The sequence below is a fragment of the Tachypleus tridentatus genome, chromosome 4 (assembly GCF_004210375.1).
Source record: "Tachypleus tridentatus isolate NWPU-2018 chromosome 4, ASM421037v1, whole genome shotgun sequence".
NCBI classification, from domain to species: Eukaryota; Metazoa; Arthropoda; class Merostomata; order Xiphosura; family Limulidae; genus Tachypleus; species Tachypleus tridentatus.
Window position 1 is genome coordinate 56,002,873 of NC_134828.1, and position 17,520 is coordinate 56,020,392.

At 32.6% G+C, this 17,520-nt stretch overlaps 1 protein-coding gene across 1 annotated transcript in view; it reads left to right on the top strand.

The window, feature by feature from the left end:
* Nucleotides 1-15,851: 15,851 nt before the first annotated feature.
* Nucleotides 15,852-17,520, top strand: part of LOC143249181 (zwei Ig domain protein zig-8-like) — a 156,582-nt gene continuing 154,913 nt past the window's right edge. Inside the window, exon 1 of the mRNA XM_076498640.1 lies at nucleotides 15,852-16,636. Within this exon, the coding sequence (XP_076354755.1) occupies nucleotides 16,540-16,636 (97 nt within the window). The 5' untranslated portion in view covers nucleotides 15,852-16,539. The remainder of the gene's footprint in view (nucleotides 16,637-17,520) is intronic.

The window sequence follows — 17,520 nt, forward strand, 5'->3', positions numbered from 1 at the left end:
ATAAATTAAGAGCATTTTTGATGAACTTGATGAGGGTGGTTTGAAACGTTAGAGAGCTAGAACAGCACAAGATCCTGAGTTAGACAAGGCAACGTTCAATGCATTTTGTGAAGCCAGTAACAATGAAATTCCTATATCTCGACCAGTTATTCAAGCACAAGCAGAGAAACTACACAAGGAACTTTATGGCCCTAATGCAGATCCAGAGTTTACTGTTTCAAGTGGTTGGGTAAGAAGATGGAAGTAGCGACACGGCATATTGCAAGTAAAAATCAAGGGCGAAATCAAGTCAGCAGACACTGTAGCAGAAGAAGAGTTCATCCCTAAGTTCCAAGAATTCGTTGAAGAACAGCAACTTGTTGAGGAGCAGATCTATAACGCAGATGAAACAGGTCTTTACTATAGAATTTTGCCAGATAGAACTTTAGCTATGAAGAAAGACAAGAACAGCAAAAAAGGCTACAAACAAATCAAGGACAGGGTGACCATGTTGTTCTGCTGTAACTGGACTGGTCTACACAAGCTGACACCACTCTGCATCGGGAAGTACAGGTCACCCAAGTGCTTCCATAAAGTGAACATGTCAACACTGCCAGTAGACTACACCCATAGCCAGAACACCTGGATGACAGCTGCGATCTTTGAAAACTGGTTTCACAAGACGTTTGTCTTGATGTCCGGAAACACCTGAGGAACAAGGGACTAAAACCCAGAACCTGCCTACTCTTAGATAACTGTCCAGCTCACCCGCCTGCAAAGACGTTGAGGTCCAGAGATGGGAAGATTTTCGTCTACTATCTGCCCAAGAACACAACATCTAAGATCCAGCCCCTAGATCAAGGAATTATTTCAGCTTTTAAGTCCAATTACAGAAAAGAGTTAATCAAGTCCATAGTAGAAAAAGACAAGAGAGCCTCCGAGTTTCTCAAGAAGGTATGGGTTAAGCAAGCGCTCTATGTATCAGAGACAGCGTGGCAAGCGGTAAAGGCAGAATCAACCCAGAAGTGTTGGAACAAGGCCCTGGGGGGTCCATTCACTGAAGGCAACAGAGAAGAAGACTCAGATTATGATGAAGAAGAATTCCTTCGTTTCACCCCAGCAGAAGTGAAAGAAGCAAAGCAGAAGTTAATGAAAGTTGTCCACTCAACTGTTCCCGTCCAAGAAATTCTGTCAGCGTAGTTGTCCATTGATGATGATGTACCAGTAGCTTCCTCAATTTTAGCAGAAGAGACCATGAGCGAAGATGAAGAAGAAGAAGATCCTGTCCCAGTACCTCCAACAAGAACTTAGATGAAGCCGTCAAAGGACTTGAGGTAGCCCTAGAGTACTACGTACAAGCGTGAGGGAGACAAGCTGAAAACACTACAACTAAAGTCCATGATTAGAGACGTCAAGAAGAGCGCAACAATGAGCAAGAAGCAAGCAACAATAACGTCATACTTTACCAAGAAATAAACTGTATTTGAACCATATTATCTGTATTTGTAATAACTCAGCATGAAACTAACTTTTTGTTTATATTTGTTATGTTTTAAAAATGTGAAATAAAATGGTTTGAAATGCATTTTATTTGTATTTTTCTTATTGTTTAACTGCCAGTTAATAAATTCGGTATTAAAATTTAATAATTTATGCAACTGCGCAATATCGCTTCCACGAGATTTAAAATGGCGGCCCGCATGTAACACGGAAAGACGAAATTTTACAATAAAAGGTTTATTTTATTATAATCTTTATATTATTAATAAATCTTAATCAAAATTGTGTTGTATATTTTATTTATTAAAAGGGGAAAAGCGAACCATCGCAATGCATTGGTCGTTTGTGTTAAAACGGCACTTGTCAATTGTATCTGAATAGTCTATACATTAATATTATAATGATCACGCAATGGCCCGGATGAGGTTCCTCGGCGGAGCTGTTGGCGACTTCGACTTTTCAGTCACAAAGGTTTAAGCCGCGGACCACTTAAGCCGCGGTTAAGCAGGTTGACCCCCGAAATACCGCGGCTTAACGGCGCTCCACTGTACTATGTAAAAACTACACTGACAAACACTATACCAACATTATTTATAAAATACAATGTGATAACTGCCACGACTTCTATATTGGAGAAACAAGTAGAAAAATGGAAACCAGATTCAAAGAACATAAAAAGTCACCTTCACACGTTTTCGAACACTGCAAGTCAAATAAACACAACATAACCATAGAAAACACTCAAATACTAAATAAATAAACAAACATAAACAAGCACAAAATTAAAGAAGCCTTACTTATACAACAACTTAAACCCAATATAAACCGGTACAAAGGAACACCTTTATACCTATATTAAAAATAATAAAATAGATAATATAAAATTATATATTCAAACATCTAACACCGCCCTCTACATTCCGACACTCTGTTACACAACCCCTTCCAAACATGTGGTCAGCTTCCGGTCAGTTACCTCTTTCTTTCTTTGTGAACCTGACGATGACCGAAGAAGGTCGAAACATTGTTCGCTCCTCTACGTAAAATATTTTCTCAACCCAAACGAGCCGCTTTTACATATATAATTCTAATAACTACGTACCTATTAGCATAAGACTAACCAAAAAATACTTAATTTCATCGTTCCAAACGATATTAAGCTATTGGGATAAAAAATCATTGATTTATATTTGTTTTGTTTATTTCTTGCTTTCACGGCATAACATATGCTGACTTACAACGCTAGAAATCGGAAGAGAACATGTGTTGGGAAGAGAACAAATACCCTGTTGTGTAGCTTTGTGTTTAATTATAATAATCAAACTCTTTCGTGGGTATAAGATTTCTAAACAACGAAAAAGTAAAGCAGTAAAGTATTAAATACTTATTACTGTGCTTACACGAGGCGAAGATAAAAATATTTAATAAATTTTAGTTTTTTTATTCAGATATTTTGTAAGCATATTAATTCAAACAAGTGGAATAAGTGAAAGAAATAGAGCAATGAAGTAATGAAACTTACTTTCGTGGTTGTACCTGTATTAATCAGTATTAAAAATAATAAAAAACATTTATGCAGATCAATTTATATAACATTAGCATAATGTATATATTATGCTTTCAACTGAATCATCTATAATCACTTTATCATTTAATATGTAATGCTGACTGTCTGTGTAATTACATAATAATTACAGTAGTAATGGTGGCAGTGCCTCTATACGATTCTTTTATTAGTCTAAGATGTATTCTTTTCAGTACTGACTAATTCTAGTCACCTGAAAATAATAAATAAGTTGTTTTATTAAATTATATTTAGTGTTTTGTATATAAGATCCAATATAGTTAAAAACACATGATGAAAAGAAAACGAGTTGGTCAGTATTGCAAAATCATCTAAACTTTAACTCTGTTTACAAGAACAGAGGAGGAAGTCAGAGTTAAAAATTGTACATCCAATCCCGCACACTACCTTACTCGTTGTTTGTTCAAGAAAATGAAAATTTGAGATAATGTCATGATATATCAATACTTAGTTTATTTTTTATTTTGCTGTCAGAGAATATTCATAATAGAACAGGCCAGAATATACTGCAATGATGTAAAGTAAACGTGTAAAAATATGGCGAGATACTAATATTTATTGAAGGTAAAGCATGGAAGGAGAAAAAGATTGCTCGATAAAATTAGAAATGAAGATTAAAAAGAGCGTAGTAAAAGATGGGACAGAATGTGGTAGAAAACATACAGACACTGGAAATTCGGCAAACTAAAGAATGCTTCATAGACAAAACAAGTGAATGATATTTTTTATATGAAGTTTTATTTTATTTTTTGCCATTGGATATTCTCGAAAATACCGAGGACCCAATTGCTGATAATCGTTATCGTGGAAGTTGCTATTTTGGCGACTGTTGTTCAGACCATGTTCAAATTTCTCAGGCCTCATACAGTCGGAGAAGACAATGTTCGTATGACATGAAAAGCAGTTAGATCCCGTATCTTGTCCGTTGTGAAGTAGCTTCCAATAACTGTCAGGGATCGACGTTAGCTATATTGGTGTAGAACATCAGTCATAGCAAACTCTATTGGTTCTGGGGAGTAACTAGTATAAACACGCGTGTCAAATACTTCATCGACTCCTCTTTCATGAGGCACGACTCCAGCAGACAATAACGGCGTGCTTTAAACTAGTGCTAACATACATTTAAATCGTTGTTTGCCCTTCGATGTTGGTGTTTAATTATGAATAATTTTTCACTTACACTTTACAGAATAACCGAATATTATTGATCATATATTCCCCTAAGATACATATTGTTTAATACAGCTTTTATACAAAAATATACTGTAAGCTATTTGTTGAATAAGAATAATTATTCTGGTAATTGTAATTTTTCATATTCATATTTAATAGTTTAGAAAAAAAATTTCATAGCTGTGTACAAAGGCACTGTACAGTAAAAAAAACAGACGTTATATAAACGTCAGCAAACTTTAAATCATGGATTCCCATACGTATGACTGTAAAATATACACAATGATCTTAAGTTACTAATTATCCATATGTTCATTGATAGGTGCCTCAGCGGGGATGCATGGTGTTTTGAAGTGCTGAGAACGTTAGGAACCCTTTCCTTGAATAACACATTGTGTTCACTGTTGCTTGTTTGTTGTTTTTTTTTCTCTAAATATATTACTGTTGTAGAAAATAGGTAATTTTATCAGGAAATTAAATGAAATTCACATTTGTTATGACAAAGTATATTACAATTACTCGCAACGAACATCCAATGAAAATTGATCATCCATGTGGGCATTATGTTAAACCAGTACACCATGGTAAGGCACGCTAACGTATTTTATTAATTACTCACGCACGAACAAGCGTTTGCATCTACAAAGTACCTTTAGGTTTTAGGTTTTACATACACTTGTTAATATGTGACAATAAAATTCACAACTACACATACATAATATTTATTAGTACAACTATTATTTTATGACATTTAATAACAGTAACATAATTGATAAAAACAAATATCATATTCGAGGCTTTGAATTCCTTTATATAACACCCAATTTGTGAGTGAATAATTGTTGTTCTAATATTTTTTCTGGTTCCCTGGTAACGTAGCTGTTGCGTCTGTATATACGTAATTATCGGTGTTGTTAGCAGCAACAAAGCTGCAGTGTTCTGCTCAATTATTGGCAAAATATAAATAACTCTAGGGTAGGTTCAGCTGGTCAGAGACTAGTGTACAGCCCACAACTGACAGTAAAAACGGGAATGAAAATTCTTCATCATCTATGTATTGGTTTTTGGCAAGGCGCCAAGGACTAGTTCTTGCGCATTTGGGCATCTAAGTATTACAGCACTACCAGATAAAGAGAACACGTGTTAAAAATCTCTACAAGACAAAACATACGAAAACTTCTTAATGAATAAAAAAGATTAAAAACGACATTAACAAAATGAAAAAGTTATGTTGGATAACATCTTAAGTTGACTTATTCGTTGCTTGTTGTTATTGGTTTACAAGTAACAGCTGACTTTTCAGAAGATAGATATGAGAAATTTGAGTTTCTAACGCTTTATTGACTACAAAACAGTTTGTAAGACTTGAAAGTAAATTGTATTTAAATTGACAGCCTCATAAATTTCTTAGTAAATGTTTTGCTTCTTTAATTCGTAAGTAATTCAGTTGTATGTACAATTAGAACAATATTAATAAACTTTCATAGCGTTATAGTACACATATATAATTAGTGATCCTCGACGACAAATATTCCTTCCCATCTACTAAAAACAATATTTACACATTTTCAACAGTTATTCTGGCCCACAAACAATAAAACTTAACACAAGGCAATTAGTACACACATAAAACAGTTTAACTGTTTTAATTGTTCCGGCTTCTAAACAACATTCGTTAAAAAATAACTAATACATACACCAAATAATTTTAATTTTTGTTCCGCATATAAACAACACTCAGTACAATATACAGATGTAGGATATTATTTAGATGTTTAATATAAAGAGTGATTGGTATATTGATAATAATCATAAATTCAAATACACAAATTGAATATTGAAAACAAACTTATCAGAAGTTAAACTATAAAAAGTATTTATTGTACTGAAAGATAAAAAGTTCTTAAATAAGAAGTCAGAATTATTCAGGGGCAGAAGTTAAAATATAAGACATGACTGTTGCAAGTGGAATTATCAGAATATTATGTACTAGCAGAGACCCGCAAAACATTGACGATTAAATTAATATTATCATTTCAACATTACTTCTTCAAATTCAGAACCATAGGCCTAAACCATGATAGATTATACTTCCAGTGAACTAATATAAGAGAAAGCAAACGAATACCAATTATTAAACTGATGTATCAAAACTTAGAGTTTTGAAATGAAACAAAGAATTATAATCGCAGACATCAAAATCTTTAAGTCGAGTTTTTCAGGTGAAACACTAGTTAAGCCTTTATTAAATGCAACTTTTATTCGATAAGAGAGAAATTATTACTGTAACTTGTACGTTTTTATTCTAGTTAGAGTTAAACATTATCGTACTTAATATTATAAATAAATAAACTTATCATATTATCATACAACCTAGCATTAGACCTTTTTGTGGCATAATTTAAAAAGAATATTAAAGTAAGGGCGTAAGCCTCCGGAAAAGGGTTACAAAACTTTAATCCTTTATTTCTTATTTTTTACGAATAGGATAAAGCTAATTATAATACGAACCATAACCAATTGCAGTCTAAACAACAACAAACACGTGTAATTGAGTAAAATATAAATTTTAAAATATACTTTTACACCAATCTTAATTTTTAAAAAATGCATATCAGTTAAGCCTTTTTTAAATCAACGGAGACACTAAATTAAGAAATCAAAAATAATTTTCCAGTTTTGCTGTCTAGACATTTCATTTTACACTCTCCATGCTTAGCTTTACGACACATCAGATAAAAATAATAAATATTTTACACGTTAAAACTCACCAAATTAAAATGAAATGACTGGTAAACATAAAAACAAAAGCTTTTAATCGGGTTTTCAGTAAAAACCTTTTCATCATGTTTACCAATCAGATTACTTTAATTTAGAGAGTTTTTCACTATTAGTCTATTTCTATTTTGTATTTTGTAATTTCTTCGCACATTAGTATGGAGATTCATTTGGTACATACAAATTTTCAGTTCTGCATTTTGTAGTTTTCATAGGCATTATTGCGTTTTTGCGTTTTTTACCCACACTTCGCACATTGTTGATGGACCTTTACCAAGTTTGGAATGAATGTTCTTTGGATCCACACGGAGATACGTGTAAATTTTCTTTTCCACATTTCATGATTTGCAGTTGTTATGGGCGTTTTTGTGTTTTTCACAATTACATACAAGGGGTGCAGATATTTATGTTCTAAAATAATCTTTCATTAATCATGAATTTACCTAGCTTCCGTCTAGGAGACTGGTACTCCAGCTAGTATTTAATAATTCCAACTTAATAGCTTTAGCGTGATTTATGTGTTTGTACAGTATTCATACGTGCCACTATCTTCTGAGAGAACGATGTGGCTGAATACTCATACACCTGTTATCTCGAAGGTTTAAAGTTCCTTATTTTTCATCACTGTATAAAGAAACACTTTTCTTTAATATTGCAACTTCCAATAGCCTGAAACTGAGTTATATTGTAATTTGGATTTAGAAATTAAGTAAATGTCAATATGTATTCAATTTATGATACTTCCAACAAGACTGATACAGTTTCTTTTTAATACAAATATATTATAATATGCAACCAACAATATAATGTACAATAGTCGTTAATACAAATATGATCTATGTACAAGAGGTTCACAAATATATAAAGAATACAGAATCTTTTTTTTTTTCTGACTTAGAACTTCCTTGAACCAATGGTTCATAATGAACGAGATAATTTCAAGTTGGTGTAGATACAATTTACTTAACGTGGAGCTAGCTAGCTCTTTGCTAATCACAAGTGAGTCTTCACCTTTGAAGTTATATAATGTCTTCGTAAAAATACTAATGTCCAGTGTAAAACCTCTGAAACTAAACGATTTGTAAGACACGAAATTTATAAACTTTTCTGGTCAAAGTCCCGATTAATAAGCGTTAATCACAGTTATAGCTTACGAGATGTATAGTATACCAACTATTGCAAACCATTTGAGAGATAAAGTATGAAATAATTATGTACCCGCAGAATAACGTACTATTATATATCGTTTCGTTGTTTTTTTCTTTTTCTTCCAAACATTTTTGAATCAACTCCCATTCCTTCATCTCTCGGTGAACTGAATTGAAACTTGTACCTTGTACCATATTTCTTTGTAATATTTTTTATTTAGTCTTTATAAGGTGTTTATGGGATGAAAGGTCAAGCAAGCAAGCCAAAAATATGTATTTTGGGCTTCTGTGCGGTCATATTTACAGCAATTAAGACGACAGTTGGCAAAAAAAACAAACAAATTTCACGCTCCTAACACACCGACATACAAAAAGTTGGACTTGTCCGTTGTTAATATTTATAGAGGGTCAAGATACTGTGCTGTAATTTCGCCAATTTACATCGAATTTAGTATAAAGATACGCATTTATGTGCGTACGACCCTTACATATGGCCCGGCATGGCCAAGCGTGTTAAGGTGAGCGACTCGTAATCTGAGGATTGCGGGTTCGCATCCGCGTCGCGTCAAACATGCTCGCCCTCCCAGCCGTGGGGGCGTTATAATGTGACGGTCAATCTCACTATTCGTTGGTAAAAGAGTATTTCAAAGAATTGGCGGTGGGTGGTGATGACTAGCTGCCTTCCCTCTAGTCTTACACTGCTAAATTAGGGACGGCTAGCGCAGATAGCCCTCGAGTAGTTTTGTGCGAAATAAAAAAAACAACAAAAAACAAACCCTTACATATACGTACAAAAATGTAGCAGATGCTTATTTTTTGGATATTTTAAGGGGTCAAAAGTAAAATAAAGTCATTGTATTAGGAGTTTTGTTTTAATTACTTAGTCTTGTTTCGACCAATTTACGGGTTCCAAACAGAGACGTAGACAATTTTAGAATTTTTTGTCTTTTTCTTAAGTTTTCAGTGAGGAAAGTACAGTTTGAGATGTTCATGAACAATTCATGTGCATTTCAATCAACTTACGTGGGATATGGTGCAAATATATCTTCTTTGCAGGTCTAAAGTAGTGATAGAGACATATACAATTTTTCTGTTTTATATTATTTTTTGTGACAATCTTGGCCATGTTGAGATTGTATCTCGGAGACGTTACTTTCTCTAGCAAATGTTGACCTTTTTAATTTAAAATGAATTTTTTCTGATTGTTGCTTTTGAATCTACCTCTTAATTGATATAGATCAACTTGTTCTTGACATTATCAGTTCGTTATGTGTTCGACAAAACTCATAATTTGTCTTCGAACTTATTTACTATTAAAAACCAAAAATATATCACATTAATTGTTGGGTTAAAAACAGTAAAATTTTCACGATAGGAAACTTTTAGGAAATTGGAGAAAAACACGTTAGTTTTATAGCTCACAAAAACGTAAATCATTTTGTAACATTGTTTGTCTTGCCCTAAGTAAACAACGCGATATTCCTGTTCGGAACTTTTACTGCTGCTTTCATTACCAGCAATGCAAAATGCATTGTTTAGCAACCTTAACTAAGACAAGCTTATAAAGCAATATTTCTCAGACAATCTTACTCATAAACAACCTTGTTATTTAACTTTGTTAAATAAATTCAGAAAAAGTAACTTTGGTCAAAAAAACATTGTAAAGTAATTTTACCCAAGACTATCCACAAAGTTAATTATAACTTCGTCCAGATATTTTAGCTCTAGCAATATGTTATATTATGATGTAAGCGCATTAATTACTTTTTATATTTTAGTTATAAAACGAGAAGCAGTAATATACATCATATAACTAATTCACATTATTACGATACATTTAAAGTCAAAGAGTACAAAACACAGTCTAAACACTTTCCAAGATTTTGTTACTTTTTAAAGTGTATATAAAATATGCTATTAACACGTAGGTATTTACACTTCTCTTTTCCTTTGAGAGATGTTACTTCTTCTAATTAACGTTCTTCTAACTTTCTTGTTTGCAAGTTATTAGTTGTTATGAAAACAATTTGACATAAATTTCCTTTATCTTTTCTAACAGAATTTTGCTATGGTTAATCGAATTAACGGGACATTTTTCCAGTTTTTAAATATTTTCATTTCGTAGAATCTCGGAAAGAGATAGGCACATGTGTGTATTTTTATTTAGATGTATGATCTGGCAGAACAATAGCTTACATATAACAGAAGGACCAAAGAGCTACTTTGGGAGGTAAGAATAATTTGAATGAAAGGCAGTAACCGTAAAAATAACGAAAAACTAGTGATGAAAAGTGTGCTTACAGAATTGAACGCTTCACAAATACAACTATTTTTTTTATCATGGTTTCGCCACTAACAGAGATTTGTAGCAGAGGTTATATATACATATTTAAACAAATATCTGAAAGCAACCTTGACTTTCACCAAAAATCAAGTAGGGAGGAGCTAAAGTAGATTTCGTCGTTTTTATCTTTTTGGTTTTTTTACACATATGTAAAATTTTGTAGTTTGTGGGATCAAATTTTTGTTTAGTTTTAATATAGTAGAATGCAAAGGTTGAATCTATTTTCCTTAATTTCTAGCTTCTAGAGTGTTCTTTTAATCTCGTTTCTATGGAACGTTCTGTTTGACTCAATTATACATCACAGTCTTGACACGTTAATTGGTAAACGCCATTGTTGCAATACTTTTCGATTCTCTCTTTGTTGTTACACACCATTTTTCATAGATTGCTTTTACAGTAGAAACCCAGTCCATAGGCTTCTTTGCTTAGTGTGTTATATATTTTGTAACAAGGTTTTCCAGTGTCACTCGACTTAAACCATTTCTTTTTCTTCGTCATTTGATACAATATATGGGTATATTGATATTAAATTTTTGGCGAACACAGTAAGGATATCAAAAGAAAGAATTTTGGTGTTATTCGATATCTTAATTATATAAAAGTGTTCATTTGCAATATTTGTTTATTTTGAGTGGAAAGCTACACAATGGACTATTTGTTCTTTGTGTACCACAAGGATCGATCTTCAACCTTTAACTCTGAGAGCCTTCCATCTTACTATCCAGAGAGCAGAATTTTGGACAAAATCAAAACAAACAAAAACACAACTTATTTATTGAGTACTTTCGATACTTTTACATCTTCTGCTTTCGAAATTATTTCACATAACAACGCAATATCTTAAATGTATCTTCAGCAAAGTTTAAATATATTCCTCTACATCCTCAGCGACAAACAGACTAAAGCAGAACTGAAAAGTAATTAGAAGTTTATATTACAGGCACCAAGTTAAATTACATTTTCCAGTTGCACCATGTAGAAAGAAACAAATAAGTAAATAACATGTAAAACAGAGATATGTTCAGATGAACCCGTGAGAATATCGATCAGTGCCCTTCAAATGTCACCTTTCTAGTCACGTAGACTTAATCGAACGATAATGTTATATTACTGAATTACCAAAGTGTACTAATAGGGAAAGTGTTTTCAATTTATATTTATTTGTATTTTTACAGGTACTTATGGAAAGGTTTTGGCTGTCGAAAACCAATCGTTATCATGAATAACAGCTTAAAATATCACCTAAGCCAGTTAGTTACTAATACATACAAGAAAAATAAAAACTGGGAATTTAAAAAACCTGAAAACAGGGATCGTAATAGAGTCAGAATACATATCTCGAGATACTGTAAACATTATTTACTCAAGCTACAAACTTATAATTTGGCTCCAATCTGTTAGCTAGAATAGCATTTCGTGGAGCTGAAGTAGGGGTTTGTAGTTTGAATAAATAAGGTCTACATTTTCTCCAGCCTTGTTTCCTTGCTTTTTTACGATCTCTATTTGCAGATATTTAATGTCCCATATTTTGTCTTGTTTGCTGACTTTTTTATGCTTAGCTGTAGATAAAGGATTATTTGATATGGTAACTTACTTTATACGTTGCAATGATAATAAATATATAGTTAGTAGCTAGCTGATACGATTTGTGATGATTTACTGTAGCTATTGACAACTTGATCGCTTTAGTTCGAAATGTACAATGTTAAGCTTCTGCTCTGGAAATGGTTGTGAAAATTTGTTTGAGAATAAAGTGAACATTTATAGTTTCGGGTAACTAAATTTTTACATAAACATATAAGTCTAAAATAGCGTTTTAAACAAACTTTCGGGAGTTTAAAGTAACTATTCTACCAACGTGCATTATAAAATTTAATATTATATGTATTTTTTTTCCTTCTTTGCTTCATACGTAATATAGAGGTTGGGTCCCTAAAGGCACCGACTGTAACGTGTACAAAGTATTAAGTATGTACATGTTACAGTCATTTAGTGTTATCTATAATTGTTTCGCAATTCACCCTGTACTTAAGCTTTTTCAAAGGAACAACATGTTTTCAAAGGGCAATGATAACATCGTTTACACGAGAATTATGATGTTTTTACTTTATGTAAATAACCCGGCATAGCCAGGTGGTTAAGGCACTCTACTATAATCTGAGGGTCGCAGGTTCGAATTCCCTTCATACCAAACATGCTTGTCCTTTCAGCCGTGGGAACTTTATAATGTGACTGTCAATCCAACTATTCGTTGGTAAAAGAGTAGACCAAAAGGTCTACTGCGGTGGGTGGTGAAATCTGACTGCCTTCCCTCTAGTCTTACACTGTCAAATTAGAGACGACTAACGCAAATAGTCCTCGTGTAGCTTTACGCGAAATTCAAAATAAACAAACGTTATGTGAAATATAAAAGGAACAAGTCGACTTTCTAATACTTATACGATTTTTGCAGAACCTTATTTAGTAATCTACAAATTGTGTGGGTGCAATTTACCGAGCAGATTTGTTATAGGCTGGCAAGGTAATAGAGAAAAAGAGTATTGACAAATGATCTATTTTAAACGGATTTTCTTATCATTGTAAGTCTAACATTCGTGCTTTCATTGTGCATTTTTAAAAGTGTACAAATCTATCAGTCAATAGTAAAGGTTTTAAAGTATTTTTAACTGAATCTTTACTATTTAAGGTGCTTTTTGCCTGAACGTTCTGTTAGGGTTTTCTGCAATTCTTTGTGTTCCCTATTATGAACCATTATGAGGTTCCTGATATATATATATATATTAATTACTTAATTACAATATGCTAGGAATATACAATTTTCCGAGAAACCTCAAGAAGGTTTATTTCCTGTATCTTCTTTGTAGAGAAACCAGCATGCTATTAGTTCACCTGAAGGTTCTCGACCTCTAACATGGTGTTGGTTTTATGTCAGTATTACCAGAAAAAAAAAGCACACACAAACAAAACCTAGTTAGTAATCAGTGTCGAGTAATAAACAATTTGAATAAGATTAATAAGTAATTAATAGTTAAACTTAGTTTACTGTACAAGTATAGTAGCTATGACAACAGCTTGAATTATAGCACTTCCAGATCATGTTATTAATTTAATCAGGCATTTGAGGTTATATCACTTTGCAAAGCTTTAAAAAGGTATGATGATACAGAACGTTCATTTTTTGGTCCGTTTAACATTTTTTGGTAAGCGTAAGAGAACTTTTTAATTCTATAATTAATAGAAATTATTCATAATTAAGCTCTAATAGATGTGTATATATATATATATATATATATATATATATATTAGTGAAAATTAATACTGATAAAGTTAAGTGAACAAAATTACAAGGAAGGACTGCGTTAAAGACAGCAAATCCAAACCTCCGACTAATTATATTAGTTTGTTATAACTTAAAAAAGCAGGTCGAAACAAAAATAAATTAAACAAAAAACGCTGCACTAATTGGAAAGATCCAAGGGTACAAGCTATAATGTGGGATTATAAAATGTACCCTACGTTTTGGAGGTGACTGCCAATGTTTTATAGCTTGTACCCTGGAATCTTTTCATTTAGTGCAGCGTTTTTTTTGTTTAATTTCTTTTTGTTTCGGCTTGTTTTTTTTTACGTTATAACAAACTAATACATATATACAAGTACGTAGTCATACTTTATCTGAAATATTTAGAGATCACATACTGAATCTGAATGAAAAAGGACACTGAGACAAAGCTTGCTTTAAGAAACGAGATAATAATACGGTATCAGCACTACGAATCTTTATTATTACCCTCGTTGAAAACAGCCTTATGGCAATGGTATATAACTGTTCACTGTTATTTGGTCAACGTACTATGTAACCAAAACTATTTTTTATAAGTATCTGATTTTTAATTGGATGTTTGGATAGCATACTATTTAATGTGACTCATCATGCCCCCTAAACTAGTGGCGCACATCACACACAATGTGATATTATACACGTATCATTTTGTAACACTAGTTTTTGAAGGAATGTTTTTTTTTATTTTAAAAACATTATATTTTTATTATTTTACTTTATCAAAATCAGTCATGTTTCTAGTTGTTGTCAATATTTGATCGACCCAAGAGTATGTTTGGCTTTAGAGGTTAAAAATATTTCTTTGTGCTGGTGATTCATTATTCAAATGGTATATAAAAGTATGGATGATTTTTAACTGGTTCATTTGCGATGACATGTTGTTCTAGCTCGTGGACGTTCTCTTTACTTATAAATAAAAGTTTAATTTAAAGGTAGGTAAAACGCTTTAATTCTGTACAATATATGATAAGCTTGGTTGCAGTACTATGTCTCGGTATTTGTGTGTATTAACTCTGTAAAATTGGTATCCGGATTGGTTGCGGTATTAAATGTATATGAAGGGTATGGGTAGTTGATTGCAGTATAAGTCTGGGTATAATGTATAGTCAGCATAGTTGCGGTAAAGTAAAATAAAATATTGTCACTTTTACATTAACCCGTATCTCTTTCACTATATCTATATCTGGAGATAGAATTATCGAATGAACTTCAATATCGATGATAATATTTTTTTGCGGAAATTATTTATAAGCAATTATACCATAACAATAAGGAGTATCATAATTTAATTAACCAGCAGTAAGAAACAAATAAAACCTTAGCAGTTTTATTACAACTTAATATTACTACAAACGGTGTAGTTTTAATAACACCTTGTAATCAGTCACAGAGATATATTCAATATTTTATACCTACTTAAACTCTAAGACTTTTAACAGCTTTAATCTTCCAGTAGTTGTAAAATAATGTAACTGTTATATATTATAATTAATATCTTTGCAGTTGTTTTAGAAACACCTGCCCGTTTGTATCAGATATAATACTATGTATATATCATACTGTAATTTCGTAATAATATGGAAAAATCTTTCCATTATCCTTCCTATTTCAACGTAGGAGAACTACAACAGATATTCTAATCTTGTTTAAATATTTTGTTACGTAACTGCGATAGAGCAAGACGATAAGAGACACATTGAAAATCTTTTCCTCTTTTCTACATTTATCTCCCCTGGAGACCACAGGCCTATGAAAATACGCAATATGTTGGTTGAGTCATCACACTACTGTCGCGAGTGACGTACGTCTTGATAGATATTGTCCCCATTCAATGAATACCTATTACGACACGTAAATCAAAGAAAGATGACACTTTTAACTTGCCTTATCTAATGTGATCTTACTTTTACAGTTAAAGCTGAATTCCGTCAACTTATACATAAGGCAATAAAATCCGCTCCGCTCGACTGATAGAGCTCCTTGTCTGTCGTCACCCAATTACTTATGGATAAAAAGGAATAAGCTTGGTCACTTGGTTACAGTGCGTCACGTGCATCAGCCTATTCGTGCACCAACTGTTAAATAGCGAAATGGTCAGACAAAGATCAGAAGGATAAAATCTCCCCCCACATGCGTTTCTTTCTCGTGAAATGCTTCTGATATCAGCTACAACACAAGGCGGAATAAAGAGTATTTGGGTTCTAAAGAATTAAGCAGTTTCTCTAAATGCTAGTACAAGTACAACTTTGAATAAATCACCAATCTCATTTTGCCTTTTTGCGGGACCGCAGCAGCAACGGGATCCCTCCTGCGCCAAAGCACTCGCAGTCCTGGCTGGATGTCTATCGTCACGTGACTAGTTTCATGCGGCGTCCGCGAGCCGCGAGCCCCTAGCCGCGTGCACATTAAATAAACTCCCACGAGAGTGAGGATGGAAGCATCTTTGTGGATCCAAGTTCTCGGCAGAACTTCTTTCCACGGTAAACCGACAGGCCGTTTCATCTAAACAGTTCATTTATTATATATTAGAGAAAACTTCGAGACATTAACAACTGAATCATGCATGACTTTTGCTATCTTTAAACATTTCTTATTTCCTGAAACTTGATTTTCTATTAAGCCAGTATTAATTCCATACGAACCACCGTTTTTCACGGCTTGAGCGCACCGGACTTTTGTCAAGTCCAGTACCATGAGAATCCCGAGAAAACTAGAACTTAGTCTCCTTCGCACCCGAACGCTCTTCATTTTCTTTAGTTTATTTCCATTTCTTACCACTGTACAAGAAGGTAAGTTTACAAAACTTGTTTATAAACTAAATAGCTAACTTTTAGAAGAGATAAATATTAAAAAAAGTCTTAAAATGAACTAAACATCCTCTGAATATAGTTAAGTTTACTCTTTACGTTTTACCTTTTTTAAAAATTGTCGTTTTTTTTTACATTTATACTGTCATACAGCCTACAACTACTCTAGAGTTGGACGAATTATACGGTCTTTTAAATTAGCATTGCGGTAATTATTCTTTGTAAAAAAAACAATTTAAACCATATTACCTCTTGTCCAACATGTATTTTGTTTTTCATTTATAAGAGTCAATATTGTTTATTCTAAGTTATGTGAGATCTGCATAGTAATAAATGTTTGTTTATAATTTATCTTCTATCAAGTTGATAAGGATATGTTATTTTCAAGGTAAATTTTTCACTGTCCTCTTCTATTTGGTGTAAAATAATAACTTTTACATAAGATGAGAAATGTACTTTATATGAAAGTAGAATGAGTACACTTGTCAGTGAAAATGACTTCGAAAATATCATACGAGGAAAATGTAATTTGAAAGTGAAGAACAAAAAAAAAACGTTTGATGAGTAATGTAATATAAATTACGGTACAATGGTATTCTATGGATGAGTGAGATATTTCACTTGTACCAAAAATTGTCGCTCAATGTCTGAGACACACAAATGGTACTCATGGCTATGAATACCGAAGTTCTGATTAATAATTTTTGTATTGCAGTAACACATTAGTTACTTTTTTATTAAGTGAAATATTTAGATGAATAGACGATTTGGGATAAGTGTTATGTGGTTCACACGTGTTATTTTCACAGATATTAACAACGAACATTATGATGTGTCGCAATAATTTTCTGTGGCATAAATATGTA